The 16,374-nt window shown below is 42.2% G+C and overlaps 1 protein-coding gene across 4 annotated transcripts in view; it reads left to right on the forward strand.

Annotated features, from left to right (window-relative positions):
* The window catches only part of aopep (aminopeptidase O (putative)), an 81,842-nt gene that overhangs the window by 19,039 nt on the left and 46,429 nt on the right, over nucleotides 1-16,374 (forward strand). For all 4 annotated transcript variants that reach the window (XM_030060117.1, XM_030060119.1, XM_030060116.1 and 1 more), the window contains exons 7-12: nucleotides 2,726-2,939; nucleotides 4,866-4,972; nucleotides 12,061-12,163; nucleotides 12,673-12,780; nucleotides 13,911-13,954; nucleotides 15,983-16,043. In XM_030060117.1, the coding sequence (XP_029915977.1) occupies nucleotides 2,726-2,939; nucleotides 4,866-4,972; nucleotides 12,061-12,163; nucleotides 12,673-12,780; nucleotides 13,911-13,954; nucleotides 15,983-16,043 (637 nt within the window). The remainder of the gene's footprint in view (nucleotides 1-2,725; nucleotides 2,940-4,865; nucleotides 4,973-12,060; nucleotides 12,164-12,672; nucleotides 12,781-13,910; nucleotides 13,955-15,982; nucleotides 16,044-16,374) is intronic.

The raw sequence follows: 16,374 nt of genomic DNA on the forward strand, positions 1-16,374 counted from the left end.
CACAGGATTAGATTTGTTTGAGATGCTGTCTCGGAAATGATGCCCATAAGACCCTATTGTATGATGTTGACATGTTCTTAAATAACAGAAGGCGATGGCCTGTTTTCTATCTGATAAAATGGTCCTTGGAGAAATAAAGACTACGTCTATTGTACAGATATCCGATTTTGTTTTCCTTCAAAATAGACTGTCTGGCACACCCAGCCTTGCCTACGTCTTCACTCACCGTTTTCCTGTGTAATTTACTTCACTTGCCACCATAATTGAGTTATGGCAAAGAAAGAAAATAACTCCACTGTCATCCAGTGTTTTAAGATGCTAATCTTTCTTTGATGAGAGCAGCACATTTTACAGCTTACTCTAATTTATGAGCAGCAGCAATATGTGGGCTTATTGTAGCCGTGGGAGTGGAATGTCCATCAACAGGTGGAGTCAGGGTTTATAAGGCAAAAGTAGCTCATGTAAAAACAAAACCATGGCTCAATAGTTGGGGCCAGTCTTTACACCAAGCAAAGCTAACATGGCTCTTAAAGTCAAAACAGTTGCATAATGCCTGAATATGTCTTGCATATTTAACACGTGTCGGGGTTGCTTAAAAAATAATGACACTGATAGAAATCATTGTTTATGTTTTCATGTGGTTAAACAAGATATTTTGTCACTGTCAGGTACAAACCTCATATCTCCAAAATGTCAGCTGGTCAGAAACTAAGAAAATTGTTTTTACCCTGATGACAGTGCATTTTAAATGATCCAGTGGCTTTTATAATAATGGTTTTATAATGGCTTTGTAATGGTTTCATAATATGAAGAAGTGTCAAATTTTCTCTGCTGCATCATGAAAATCACCAAAACTGCAGGTGCATTCAGCTGTGATTTGTTTTGTAATGTACAGTAGATGGGTCATGAGCATATTTGTACCGGTAGTGGGTGTGGCATGTCCCCTAGCAGAATCCTTTGAAGTGTTTCTGTGTGTTTTCTGCAGTTTGTCATAAATTTTCCTCATGTCAAGTCAACAGTGTTGAAGACACTAAAGTTTTAGAGAGTTTGAAAGGAGCTCCAGACAGTCCTATGCTGTTATATGAGCCAGGAGAGAGAGAGAACCCATTCATTCGCACCTCTCTGACCCTTCTCCCATTCTTCTGCTGAAGAATAGCCTGCCTCTCTCACGCACAGTGAGCCCTGAGCCCCTCGTGGCACGCAGGGCCTGTTACATAAGACAGAAGTAAAGAATGCTCCAGAAAAGTCTTCAGCCATGACCTTGGCTTTGACAGAGTGCTCCTGTTGGTGTTTGTTTTGCCTGTGCTGTCACACAGTTAAAAGTCACACATCTCCCCTGTCTGTGTTTATGAGAGTCTGTCTCAGATTTGAGTGGACACTTCCGTCAGGGCTCACATAATATCAAAAATAGCCTTTAAGGCTGGAAAAAATGTGTTACAGTTGTTAAAATAGTTGGTAATAACATTATTTTTTCACCTTTTAGTGTGGTTCTGCTCATGTGGAAAATATGGGAAATGCCAGATTTGTGATTCAGAATAGGTCCAATACAAGAAAATCACAATTTCTAGTCTTATGAAGAGCTAAGGTTGTAGCACACTCGGTGTCACTATTACAGTAGTCTGAATGAAATGTGAGGCTCCTGTCTCATGTCAGCGGTTGTTTACTGTTCTCTAATCGCCAGCATCAGGTTTCCAAATCCTCACCGAGCCTGAAATGTATCTTGATCAAGAAGAAAGGGGATGTTGACGGGTGAAACAATGATCTTAATGTGGGTTATTTTATCAAAAATGGACATTAGTGGAAAGCTTCATCTATACAGTACAGTATTTACTCACTCACATTTGCTAACCATTATATTGGAATGTAACTGCTCAGCGCCTTGTTATTTCCTCTTCAATTCTTCTTGGCTCAGAGCTTTGATAAATTGTTCTTATAGGCTGAAAGGCTTAATGAGGCTGTTGAATGTTTGTTGAGCAACACCACACGCACACACACATACACACACAGCCGGTTAAAGTACCCTTCTATAGAAAAATACCGTGAATGTCTGCACCACTGAATGCACTGTCAGGCTTTTTTACGCATTTACAGTTCATATCTGCATTTTATACACAAGCATATAAGCATGCACAGAGACAAACACAAGGTGCTGTATGTGCATGCTGTCGAGATGCACACAACAGATCCTTTTATTCTTTGTGAGTAGTGTGCAGTGCGTGTTGTATCTCAGCAGTTACACCACATTGGCCTTTCACTTTATGAGAGAAAGGTGTGGTTAAAACACTCGATTGTTCATAAACAGTGATTACAGACATTTAGAGTTTCTGTCTATACATTTATCTGGAAGATTTATGGATGTGGCTAAGATCAAGCTTGGGCTGTATTTCTCAATCTTTGTGATATGCCACTCCCTCTCTCTTGCCTGTCATCTTTCATTCTGCCCTGCATACAACAGCTCTGAAAAAAGGTATGGCCTAGGTTTATAATTATGTTTTAATGTGAGAAATTATGACAATTTCAGGCATTTCATTTTGGCCTTGAAGTGAAGATGCCGGGAAACGACATGGAAGAGGAGGAGAGGAAGCCATAAAATCAGACTGTGTGATAAAAGTGCATTCCTTCTGTCATTTTTCATCCCATCCCTTCCTTTTATCTTTTCTATCTGCCTTCATCCTTCTCTTTCTCGACTCTCCTTCACCCCTATTCTCTGTCTCTCCCCATATAGTCCCCACATCATTTTCCTGTCACAGAGTGTGTTGCATGGCGGTACTCCTGGTTCAGGCGAGAGCGGCCGGTCTCTGTGTGGGTCCAGACTGTGCCACGAGATTGCCCACTCCTGGTTCGGCCTGGCTATAGGAGCCAGAGACTGGACGGAGGAGTGGATCAGCGAGGGCTTCGCAACCTACCTGGAGGACATCATCTGGGCTCGAGCACAGCAGGTACAGGAAGTCTGTCTCGAGGGATTCAGTTTGCTGTTCAGTCATTTTGTGAAAATAAAGTTGGGATCATCGTCTTTGCATGGCCACGCCAGGTAGACTAATGCCCGGTTCATGCGGCGTCGGGTTTATTGTGTATTCTGTTTCCCAGCAGGAGGCGCACATGAACACCCTACCAAGTCATGTGATAAAGTCAGGTGAATTGGGATTCTAGATGAAACATTAATGGCCGATTTATGACATTTGAAAAAGGCTGCCCACAGTACAGAATTGTGAATGGCAATTGTGGGTTTTTTTGTGGACCAGTAAAAACCCACAATTGTTGGCTAAAGCTACCCTGGCAAATGACACCAATATTTCTGATCAGAGTTCTGAAGCACATGAATGCAGTTCGATTTGTACGTCTAAGGTCGCAAACCCAGAATTGGGAGAATCTGAACCATCCAATGAAGACATTAGTGCTGCATAACGCTGTACTCAACAGGCAGTCTTTGATTATTTCAGGAGATATTTGTGTAAATACTACAGCGAATTGAATGCTGTGGCACTGTAGTTACTAAGGAATATGTGTGTCTTAAATTTTTGCTCGTGGTTCATTTTCGGCTTCATTGTATGCAGTTTCTGTCTCTGTGCTCTGTTCAGCCATGTTGGAAAGAGTAATTGCCTCATATGTTGCATAATCCCTGCTGCATCTAGAGCCCCATTTTCTCCAATTCGGACAGCCATCGTCGGACAGCATTCAGGTGCTACTCCCTGGTGGGAATCTTGTGTACCCGATAACTCTGACACCAGATGACAGCAGCATAATGCTATGAGATGACAGTATGAGTTCTGATATGCACTACTGTAGCCATCTTTAACAAGCTGAGCTTTCTGTGGCCATCTCGAGAAGGTCATCCCAGGGAAAGCCGCTTTCTAATGTGTTGTTCGGATGCTCTGTTGGTTGCTATTGGTTATTATGACTGCAGTGAAACCATGATTCCGTCCGGGGAAGCCAGCAATAACAGAAGATGGCAATCCAAGTTTAAATGTAAAACGTTATTCACTAAAAACATGATACAAAAACAATATCTAAAAGGTCAGAGAACTTTGGCCAGGCAGAGAAAAAGGATGGAGAGGTGCCCAGGCCAACCACACAATGTGCTTTTGGGCCCCAGAGCTTCCCCCCGCAAACTGCCAAAAGATAAGAGAAGAACTTAACCCAACCAAACAAAAGCCGTGGAAGCAGGACTACTGGCACCTCCTTCCCCCTCCAAAAATAAGGGAAATGAAAAACAACGAGACAAAGTACTGAAAGGGCTGCTGCCAGTGTGAGTCTGCATCATACTGAGGTCCTTTTAAGGGCTGCACCACGAGGAGACTGGTCGCCAGCTAATTAGGAATACCTGCGGAGTAAAATGAGCCAAGAGCAGAAGAAAAGAGGAGTGTTTAAATCGGTGCAAAACATTTGATTGCAACATGGAACAGAGTACTTAAAGATGTGTGTGCCTGTGGTGGCAGAGGTGGTGGGGGAGTTTCATGTTCGCACACGTTTGTTTCATGTCTAATCAGGGGGTTCATGTGCGTACACTTTTTTTTTCCTACATGCTTTCCCATACCGTCTAGAATTACCCAGAAATGTTCTCTTGTGTCTGTGCTCTTTAATCTTCTCACTTTTATGATATGGGCTTTGGGTGGAGGGGAACAGTTAAAGGCAGACTTGTTATTGCTTCCCAAAGGAATCTAACAAGACATGGTGACACGCTGCTGCTTTATCATGACATCACGCTGTCTTTATCTTTTCATTTAGTCAGTCATTAATCTGTTCCTGTCTATATTCTGCCTGTCGAAACTTTTTTTTTCTATTTTCCATCCTTTACATTCCCCCACCTCCCACTATTTCCTTTATACCATCTTTTGTCTCTCTGTCCGTCTGTCTGTCTCCTCCAGCTCTCCCCACAACAGACAGAGGAGCAGTCGAACCTGAAGGCACTGCTGAGGTGGAGAAGACTCTCGGACGAGCTGCAGAACTCAGAGGAGGAGCTTCAGATCCTCAGGTCTGTCACTTAGTGGTTGCAGCACCTGTCAGTAAAAACACAGCTCAAATAAGCAGAAACAATTAAAACAGTCATTGCAGATACAATAAAAAGAAACAAGCAACCTTTTAACATCGCATTTGCTGCTAGAGCTGTTTGGCTCTTTGGGATAAGTTGTATAGTGTAAAAAAGCTGCACGTCTTTGACAGCTATATCGGTTGACCCCAAATGCTAACTGGCTGTTTTCCCCTAAGTTAAACCTTAAATATAAGTAGATCATTCACCACACCGCTTCACAGTCAGCGTGCAGGCATGTTCTCCCTACACTAGTCTGTCTGCCTGGTTAACCATTTTGCAATGGTACCAGCCATAAAAATGAAAAATCGTGAAAAATGCTGTCTTTGAAGACTTTTGCACTATTTTGTGTTATATTGTAGAGATGCAGGAGGAAAAAAGAGAGGGGAGTGGGTGGTGCATTCAACACAGGTAGAGAACTATACTCCAACTGAAGGGCCTCATTGTACAGCATTTCATGCACTCCACAGCAGGTGTACATTTTTTTTTTTTTTTTTTTTCGGATTGATTTTCACTGATACTCCTCCGTTAACCTAGCCTCTCATTATATGCATTGGACCGCTGGCACTCAAAGTAAATGGAAACTCTGGTGCAGTGACTATTCATGGCATTTATGTGAGTAATGCACAGGCTCTTTACACAGATCAGATATGATTCAGCACAGCCACCGGTAATAGTCTGTTTGAGGTAATGCTGGCAAATTGTTGCTCCTAATACTACAACAGGTTTCTGTATAAAAAAGTGATGGGGTGACTAATCCCTCCCAGTGACATCCTGTCGATTTATCAGAAGAATCCCACACTGAACCAGGAAATGTTCTGTATACCTGCAAAGTGACCTAGATTTACACTCAGTGGAAATGTCAGAGCACTTTAGCTGCCAAGCTTAGTGAAAGTTGCAAGTTTTTTTTTTGTTCTCCTCATTTATTTATTCAGAGAATGATTTTTTGTTTTCAGCACTGCTCTGCCCTTGGATTTTGAGGGAAGGGAGAGCATGTTTGCACAAATTTCCCTGTAACTATTTGATGTGGGGATTAGTTAGGTACAGATGATGTGTTTAGGTTATGGTATGCATAGTAGTTATTGTTTTGTGTGTGTGTGTGTGTGCGTGTGTGTGTGTGTGCGCGCGCGCATACAAGTGAGTGTGGTGTACATGCGTTCCAAGGATACAGGTGTGGCAGGTGTGGCTGCAAGGTATATTCAGGTGCACTGTACTGTCATGTCTCGGGCAGGCTTAACACACAAGCACACTGGGCACACGAACAGACAAACACACATTCTCCTCCTCATCCTGACAGTGTGAGACCCACACCCAGTTTGTTTCATCCAGGGTGAAATCATAGTATCACCAGAGGGATTACAAGTTCAAATCCCAGCCAAGGGTTAACTGTTTCAGGTTAGAAATGTTCACAGCGCCCTTCATGCTGTACTTGTGATTTTTTTTTTTTTTTTTTTTTTTTTTTTTTTTAAATAAAAAGCCTCTTCACTGGAGATGACACTTACAGCATGGTTTGCTGTTGACATTCATGGTTGTGAGAGGCTGTGCAGAGCATAACAGCAAATCAATGTTTTATTGATTTCATGGCATTTCTACTTGCCACCAGCTTCTAACTGTGTCACTTCCTTAATAATGTGTTGTCATTACACGGTAGAAACACTTACAAATGAATGGTGTTTTGATTCCAAATCAGCTCTCCTGCACTGTATGTCAGTGAAAAGGCTGCGCATAAAACATCAAGGATACTTTGCTCTTGTGCTTAGGTTATCTTTATCAGTTGAAATGGTTTGGCAGAGATTTCTGCTTCTGTAACTTGACACGTCTAGCAGTATGTTTCATAACAGTGAAAGCACTGAGCTTGACACTGTCTCTTACCTTTCGGCCACATAATGTCAAGCTCTAGGCCTGTGGGCACAATGATGTTCAGCCTGCGTGATGACTTTTGATTGTGATTTTGATGTTCAGTGCGAATACTACAAACCCCAAAATGCACTGCAGCGTCCTGCACTCTCAACACCACAAAACGCCTGCGTGCCCCAGCCCCCTCCTCCTCCTGACCATTTCATCAGCAGCCCAGCGGATCACTTACATCATGACCATTAGACTATTAGCTAGTTAGCTCAACAGCAGGCCAGCCAAAGGCAAAGTCAAAACAAGAATGTGTTTTCAAGACAGGTGGGAGGTCGAGTGCCTGTTTGCAATAAAGATAAACCTCTCTGTTTCATATGTTGAGCTGATGTGGCCATAATGAAAGAATATAACCTTAGGAGACATTATGAAACAGTTACTGTCAGTAGGCAATTTGAGAATGGATGCCATTTCCCTCGTTAGAAAAATAACCATAAGCATCCCCCTTTCAACCTGCCATCCTCCCTCTCCTCCCCCTACTAGCAGAGAGACTGTAGGGGCAGGGGTGTTATTTAATTGAATATGTTAGCCTTGTCTGCCCAGTCGCAGAACAGCAAGAGGATCATAGACACATAAACAAATCAGAGGCACCCTGCTGCCTGGTGTACTCCTATAATATTACTTTCATATTTCTGTGATCATTCAGTAGCATCTGTGCAGCTGACAAAACACCCCAGACCAAGCCCCCTGCTCCCATCCCCCTGTTAAAAAATAACAAATCACCTACTAGCTATTGTTATGTACTGTCATCTTTGTTTATTTTCTTGTTTGTTTGTTTGTTTTTGCATTTATTTTTTGTAATCACAAGTCAGCCTGGCTTTATTTTGAATTTTGATTTTGGCATATTGGATTTGTGTGCCAGTGATGTGCATGTATGCGCATGAACATGTATAACAGTAGATTTCTTTTGAGCCAGAGAACATGAATGATGCAGTGGACTCTTTTCATGTCATTAACTACTCTAATCACTTTGGTTTTAGATGGCCTCGTCCTTGTCCACGAGAGACATTTTTGGGGAGGAATGTTTCATGTAAAGCTCATTCCTCAGTATGAATCAATATTTTTTACACAGGACATATTTTGATTGAATTAATGGCCACTTTAGGTCAAGAGCATCCAATAGATATAGGTCATGTTTAGCCCAAAAATTCTTTTTTTTTTTTTTTTTTTTTTTTTTTTTTTTTTGTAATGTTGTGCAGTTCAGTTGTGGAAGGTTAAATATGGTCTCATCCATTTCTGTCAAGCTGTGTATGTCTTGAAATATGAGGCTGAGCATGAGTGAAAGGGTTAAACATGTACTGTCTGTCTAGCAGTCCATCAGGGTGTTCCCCTATGAGGCAGACTCATGGGCGATTAGGAAGATCAGGGTTAGGTTTCTCTATTCCTGACAGGGTTCAATCAACAATTGGAAACTAACATCTGAAAAATGCAAACAAAACATGTACACACATGCGTGCGCTCACACATTTTGGTTGATCACGCATTTGGTCTGAAAATGTCTTACTCCTGAGAATACAACTAAAAACAAAAGCGAGAGCTGAAGGAAATCTTGGTAATCCTCACCACTCCTGCAGCACTAACACAGCATGTTGGGGCATAAAGAAGCCTCATTAACACATTAGCCTGATGACTGAATGGTATTTAGGTTTAGCTGGTAACATTAATAGTTGTGGACTGGAAGTGCAATTGTTTTTTTGTTTTTTTTTTTGTCTTGTTTTTCTTTTAGCCGTCAGTATGCCCTTGTTTGTGTTATTCTCCCAATATCACAAACATAAATGCTGGCTTTAAAAATGAGGGGCACTGGAAGGTCAGATGTAACTCATCACCCTATTTACTCCGTGCTTGGGATCAGGCCACAGCAGCCCTATTGATGTGGGCTAGACTGTCTGTATGGCCAAGTCCTGATCTGGCTCCATGGTGCACTGTTACATTTGTGGGAAAACAGCATAAGAATAAACACAATCTGGCCGTCACAATGCACAGGGCAATATTAGAGAGGACCTGGTAGGGAGGGGAAGCACAGTGGGATGTATGGACACACACACACACACAGCTTCCTCAGCAACATATGCTCACAAACACACACTCCCATATGCAAACAGGCTAAATGGCAGGTTGTACCTTCCAAGTTCAGTGGGTTACTATCGACACCCGTGATCCAGCAGGGGCCCCAGTGGCCAGTGTTTATCAGTCCATTTCAGATGAGTTATATTTAGGGCAGCCTGGGCCAGACGCCATTCTCCCTGCTGATTTACTGGGCTGCTGGGAGCGTTGCTCTACCTTATCCGGTTTCCACAGTCAACCCAGTGTAATTTGTCAGGATATGGCTCACGAAGCTATAAACCTCTGTGTGTCTCTGTGTGCGTGTGTGTGTGTGTGTGTGTGTGTGTGTGTGTGCGCCTGACATTAAGTTCTGTCAGTAATAGCTCATGATTTCCTCCTGCTCTCTCTCACTCACTCGCAGACACACACACAGGTGCATGAATGGCTGCAAACACACACACACACACGGCCTACAAGTTAGATAAGAGCACCATTTATTCTGAAATACATTGAGCTATTGTGTGATTCTCTAAGGCAGCGAGCAGCGATTCCTCTTAAAGCTGTAGTAAATCATCCCTGACAAAAAGAGAAGGCGGGGATTTACAGGAAAAGACAGACAAGGATTTACCCATCCATACATCCCCAGTGTGGACAGGGAGAAGGGCGGGGCTCCTTTGTTTAACATGGCAGTGATGGATCAACATTTTTCCCCTCCACATGCTGCCATCGGAGTCTCTGACGCACTTAACAGACATGATTTCTTTCTGGAAATACATGTTTTGTCATAGTTTTTTCTCGCTTGCCCCAGTCCCTCTTTCTCTCCTTGATCCTCAGTTTTAAATACACTCTCATACACACACACACACAGACACACATATTTCTCAGGGATGCAGCACATCCTGCTGTCTTAAAAGGAGTCCATTCTATCTTATCACCTGTAGCAGAAAGACAGAGGCACTACTGACAGAAGGAGACTGGATGGAGGGCAGCTTGACAAAATCCGCCGTCTAAAAATGAATGTCACGGCAAAAAGAAAAATTACAGCCATGATGCGCAAAGAACATTTTAAGGGCAAGCAGATGAGTCATTTCAGCAACAGCTAAGACAAACAATTTTTTTTATGTAATGTAATTGTCTGCTGTGACCCACTATGCTTTGCAGAATTGTTTTGTCGTCAATTCCCATGTGTTTTTTTTTTTTTTTTACAAGGACCTATCTCTATCCATGTGATGTTTCTAGGCAACACGTATGCCACTGTCTTGCTTTTTTTGTCTTCCCACTTCCAGAGCAGTGTCTAGCAAGGGTTCTGTAAGTCTTCCAAATCTGTGTATTTGGCAGCGTTGAATTGATATATCAGCAGAACATCAGCATTGGCACATATTTGCTTTAAAAAACAATGGCCGTATCAGTCCAAGAAGTATTTTTGCCACTGTTTGTTTTGCTGATTCTGAAAGTTGGCATTTTTCTGACCTTTTTCATATTTTGACAACTGTCAAATTAACAACAGAACAAAACAAGTGTGGCCTTTTGTTAAAAAACTTAAGACAGGCCTGTCTGGAAAGCTGACCCTGTTTTGCGCCTGCATCTGTATTATGATTCTTGTATTAAGATTCATATTGGTATTGACTATATTGATGTATATAGCTTGTTCTGTTCCAACAATTTTGAATGAAAAAACGCAATCAACTTATATTTTTCTTTTCACAGTAAAAGATAGTGAATTAGGAGTATCCTCTCAAACACAAAAACAATGATGAACATGGGTGGACCGCACAAGGTCTGTTGGCTGTAATGTACAATCAGTGAGAATCTTCACTAAGATGTGGTTTGGAAATGTGTTTGCCCAAATCAGACAAACGATACTGGAATTTATAATACAGCTGTAATGTAATTTACAAAGCCAGGTACTGTGGCACGTGTATACATGCTTGCACACAGGAAAGAGGAACACACTCATACACATGAAGAGAGTCCCTGAAAGAGCCGTCTAGCAGAATTTAGAAATTCCAGGAAGCCGATGACTTCCTCTCTCTCAGTCCACTAAGCAGACCAAACATTCCCCGCAGTCTCCTCTTCTCCATTCCTCCCCCTTGTCTCCCACTCTCCACCCTCCTCCGCGCCTTCTTTAATGTCCCTCCGTCTCTTCCCGTTCTACCTTTTCTGTCCGCCGTGTCTGGCCGAAGACTCAGATAAATTCAATCAAATGCTGTATTTGAACCACTTGGTGAGCACCCCTGTGTTCATCACAAGTTGACAGCTAACATGCAAGAGAAGGTAAATCAAGCGCTTCCCAAGTTTCCCAGCAATCGTGTGCGAGCAAGTGCATTAGTCTGTGTATGTGCATATGTGTGTGTGTGTTTGGCTCTGTCATGAGGCAGTCCCGTGTAAAAGCGCAGGCTGGTGATGAAGGGTGTATTGATTGGTGAGGCAGGCGCCTGGTGTATCGACTTGGCAGGAGGGTGATCCTTCAAGGCTTTCCTATTGGCACACTGAGTTAATCTGCTCAGCCTGATCAATACCAGCTAACTGAAACTATCATTGCACAGCATCCCACGTCAGCGCTCTGTTTGCTTGGTTTTTATTGGTTTTATGTGTGTTGGTGTGTGTGTTTATGGCAGTCAAAGAATGATTTGTGTGTGTGTGTGTGTGTGTGTGTGTGAAAGAGGGAAAAAAAAGAAAAAGCAGCAGTGTGCTTCCTTTGTGTCTATAGAAGAAAAGAGGTGCGTTTTTTGTGTGCATTATATGTTCTCTCAGTGAGTCATGGGTAGTAAAGTCAGAGCGTAGTGCTGTGAGGTCGTATAAACACTATAGCATGCCATTATAAATCTGAAGCTTGATTTCTTGCCTCCCTTGAGCAAAATATGGCAGCTTGACAGTGTGTTCGCCATAGAAAGGACCAGGAGAGTGGCTGAATTTAGTGTTGCTGACGTAGTACTCTGACTGTGGTTTTCCAGAAAAGCTACTCAAATGACTGTAGGCAAGGGTAAATGCAAACTCTGTACATAAGTTTTCTAACTTCAGCCCAGAGTGTTTTTGTTTTTCTGTCTGCCTGACTGTCTCTGATGTATTTATCCTTCCCTCTACAGGCCCAATATGGAGAACACCGGTCAGGTCAGCGAGTCTGGCTCATCGGTGGTCAAACACGCTCTCAACCCTGACAAAACCTTCATGCAAGTCCACTACCTCAAGGTGAGTTAGCGGTGAGGCTAGGACTTAAGGAAATGAGGAAAGAAGGAAGAAAGAAGGAATAAAGGACTCAAGTAAGGAGAGAAGGAAAGAAGAAAGGAGTCAATAATAATAATTATAAGTAATGTAATGCTGTTTGCCTGAATATAACACAATAACCCTGGTTAGAGGACATCTCTCCCTTTTTTTCAACACCTATATTCAAAATACCTTTGACTATATAGTCTCAAAATTTTGACTTTAATCTAAAAAAATGCGATTTTATTCAATTGCTTTGAGTTTATTGGCAAAAAATTACCTTTATTCTTTAAATTCCAACTGAAAAACTTTTTCAGATGTTTTTTTCTAGAAATAAATACCGTCTTCTGTTTGGGCCAGCATACTCATTTCCATCGGTCTGTTCTTTATTGGGTCTGTATGGACCAGCAGTTGTAATAGATTTAGTTGTGGCTATAAACTTCCTATTTATTGTGTTTGATGGATAATGTTTGTGTGTCTCCTGCTCTGTTCAGGGCTATTTCCTCCTCAGGTTCCTCGCCAGTCAAGTGGGAGAACAGCCATTCATCGACTTCTTCAGATTATTTGTGAAGAAATACCACGGGCAGCTCATACTATCTCAGGTGGAGGCTGTAGTGTGAAGCTTCACATGAGTTTTGTGTGTATTAAAGGAGTACTTCACCCCAAAATTATCTGACTTTATATTCTGTATAATTTACCCACTGAGTAGTCTTGAAAATTTGACGAGGAAAAATTGTAACCACATGCCTTAGAAATAACAAAGATTCCTCTGGTATGTGATGGAGTTGATTGGTGACGTTAACAAACAGCAACAAAAAGGATATGGAGAAGCCGGTTTCAGATTCTCAGACTCCTCATGCGGCATAATCCACATCTTGGCTTACCAACTGTACATTCAGCACATCCCAAACCAGTGTAATCACACAAAAAAATAGCTAAATAAACCACTTCTGGTGAGTCAGAATTTGAGTCAAAACAGTTGGAGAATTTGTTGTTTTTTTTTTCATCAGACTTTCATTGTGAATTTCCCAGTTTGGGATCAATAAAGTATACCTATCTATCTACCTATCTATCTGTCTAACTCAGGGTGAGTATATATAATACAAAACATCTCTTTTTATTGGATTTTCAGAGTTAAACACATATACAGAATTAAGAATAAAAAAACAGGAATACAGAAATAAGTAATACAGACAGACAAAACATCATTTTTGATTGGAGAATTCCTTTAACCTGATCTGTCTGTCTCTCTTTGATGTATTATTAATTTTCACAAAAGAGTTGGTGGGTGAATGTAACTCTGATTACAACAGTGCTGCAGGACAGTGGTCGAAAGTGCTCCAGTAGTATTTCAGATTAATGCCCATACATCAGCCCAGCCGCACATGTTTATTCTGCCGGGGCTGTGCGGCTGAGCGATCACACCTGCCTCTGTGTATATGTATATATGTGTGTGTGTGTGTGTGTGTGTGTGTGTGTGTACATGTAAGTAAGCTCGTCCATGTCTGCGGGTGACGGGTCCCACCTGGCCTCTTTTTCTACAGTGGCAGGCAGGGTCTTCCCACTAAGTAATGGATGTTTTATAAACACTCTGACCTTGTACCAGTGACTTCAGGTATGCCTCTCTCTTTTTTTTTTTTTTTAACTTGTTATTTTTTCCTCTCTCCCTCTTTCCTCCCCCCTCCCCGACTCCCTCCATTTCTGTCTCTCTCCTTTTTGTGTTTTCGGGCAGGATTTCTTGCGAATGTTGCTGATTACCTTTCCCGACATGGCGAGGTATGTAAGTGGCTATGAGTAATGCTTAGTCTTGAATATTATGAATAATGAATAATGATTAGAGGAGTAAACCTACGCTGGCTTAGGGTCTAATACTGGTAGCCTGGTTTCCAGCTCAAGACAAAACAAATGACTTTTGTAAAAACAGATTTCTGTCTTAGAGGTTCTCCTTCCAACTTTCTGCCAGTTTAGGTGATTTGTCAACGCGGGTTAATGTCACATGTATGAAAGCTGGTTTTTTAGTCTGTTACGGAGGTCGTGATTTGGCCTGGTGCTGCAAAGACTACCCAGGCCCTGCTGTGGAAAAGTAGCCAGTGAAAGCTCCCAACGCCAATCCTGTTAAGAGAGCAGTCTCATCCACTCTCGCATTAATTGAAGTGTAAAAGGATAACTGCTCCTCCTGCTCGCCTCCTGCTCTCCTCCTCTCTAATTTTCTCCCTACCTTCTCCACTTGCTCGGCTAATCATTCCATTCTCTCTTTCTTCTGATTGCCTCATTAACCTCTTCTTCGCTCTGTCCCCCTCTCTCTCTCTCTCTCTCTCTTTCTCTTTCACTCTGCCTCGCCTTTTATCGTCTCTATCCTCCTCCTCCCTTCGCGGACTCTCTCCCCTATCCCTTTACTCCTCTCTCCGTCAGCACCCTTTTGTCTGTTTTTTTTTTTTTTTTTTCCCCTCTCTTCCTGCCGTGTGGAGTGTGCTGCTGGCCTAGCAGAGACTGATTGAATTAAAGAGAGGGGGAGTTGGGAGAGTGCACGGGGGACGGTCAATATTTGTGTCTGATGCCTCTTTCAGTAAACAGCCCCCCAGAAGAGCAGGGATTAGGATGAGAATAGACACACACTGCCGAGGGTCACGGCCACTGTGTGCGTGCGCGTGCTCGTTTGTGTGTGTAAGTGCTGTCGTGTTTATTTTTAAAAGAAGGATCCACCCTAAAACATTTTAACACTGTTGGAAAAACAGCTCCTGGCGATGTACCTTGCATTTTGGGGCCCATTTTTTTTTTAAACTATTAAAAACAAGCATTCAATACCAGGAGAAATCCACTGTAGAGGAGGCAAAGAGCTTTTTTTTTGTTTTGTTTTTGTTTTTTTTGCTGTGACTGTAGTCTCAGCAGACCACAATGCGATGCAGCCAAAAGACATGTTGCATTTTGAGTGCGCTGCTTGCTTTTTGCAACGAGAAAACAATCGCTTTTTTGCTGTTCCTGAGCTATCTCTATCACTTTGGCTGTTGTGTAGCCTCTCCACCTACACATACTGATCGCAATAAGTTCAGGAACATTCCCTGGGGGGCTGCTGAAAGGCATTCTGGGAAATGTAAGGAAGCACTAATTGAAGTTGAAGTAGAAGAGGCAGGCTGAGGGAAAGTGCAAACACCCAAAATGTAAATTACAGTTTTGCTTCACAAGATAGCGCCTAAAGTGCATGAAACATCACAGATTGATATCCATAATTGTAATATGAAATTTTCCTTTCAGCACCAGCCAATCAATCAGTCAGACTTTACTTATGGGGAACATTTAGAACAATTAAATGCCATATGCTTGGCAGAGGGTGTAGTAGGGGGTACTTATTCCCGGATTTGGTGTGTGCTCTGTATGCATTAATGTTTGCATACACAATACGGAGAGCTTACAGAGTGTTGTGCACACTCACTTTTATGCGTGTGTATATTTGCAGAGCGGCTCTTTGACTGTGTGTCGCTCCCTGTTGCAGTTTGCGCACGCCTGCGCCAAGAATCCACCCCAGACTCACCTCGGCTGCACAGACACACTCACACGCTAGCTTATATGCACATATACATACCAGTCTGCCTTGCCTTGTCGGTACATGCCGGCTCGTATGCTTGTTTTTGTGTGGCAAGGTGGGTGTGACTTACTTTATATTTGAGGTGTTGGCTTAAAGTGCTTAGTTCTCCATGACCATAATGATATTTTCCCAGGGCCATGTTTTCACAGGGTGCCTTGGGCAATAACAGTCACTGCTACAATAATAAGAATAATACTAACACTTGTGCCATTGTGTTTCAGAAAAGGCCTCACCCTCAGTGCTATTTATATTGACTGGCTCGATCGCCCGGGAATTCCAAAGGTATAAAGAGGTTTTCTTTCTTTCTTTCTTTCTTTCTTTCTTTCTTCCTTATTGTTTGGTTGCTTGCTTGCTTTTGGCTTGCTTTGTTCCTGTTTATTTCTTGCTTTCTTGCTTTTATGCCACTCACTGTTCTTAAGACAGCGGTAAAGACAAGGAGAGATGAAGATCATTTCCATTCATTTCCAAGCGAGCGCTAATACACCGTTTGTATTTGTTTGTATTTTGTAGACGATTTGGGTTTATGAAGCGTGAGCACGGAGCATTTTATAATCACCGCACAAAGCTGGTACACTATTTTTCTAAATATTGAACAGGTGTTAATAACCCCATT

This window comes from Myripristis murdjan, chromosome 9, assembly GCF_902150065.1.
Source record: "Myripristis murdjan chromosome 9, fMyrMur1.1, whole genome shotgun sequence".
Taxonomy (NCBI): Eukaryota; Metazoa; Chordata; class Actinopteri; order Holocentriformes; family Holocentridae; genus Myripristis; species Myripristis murdjan.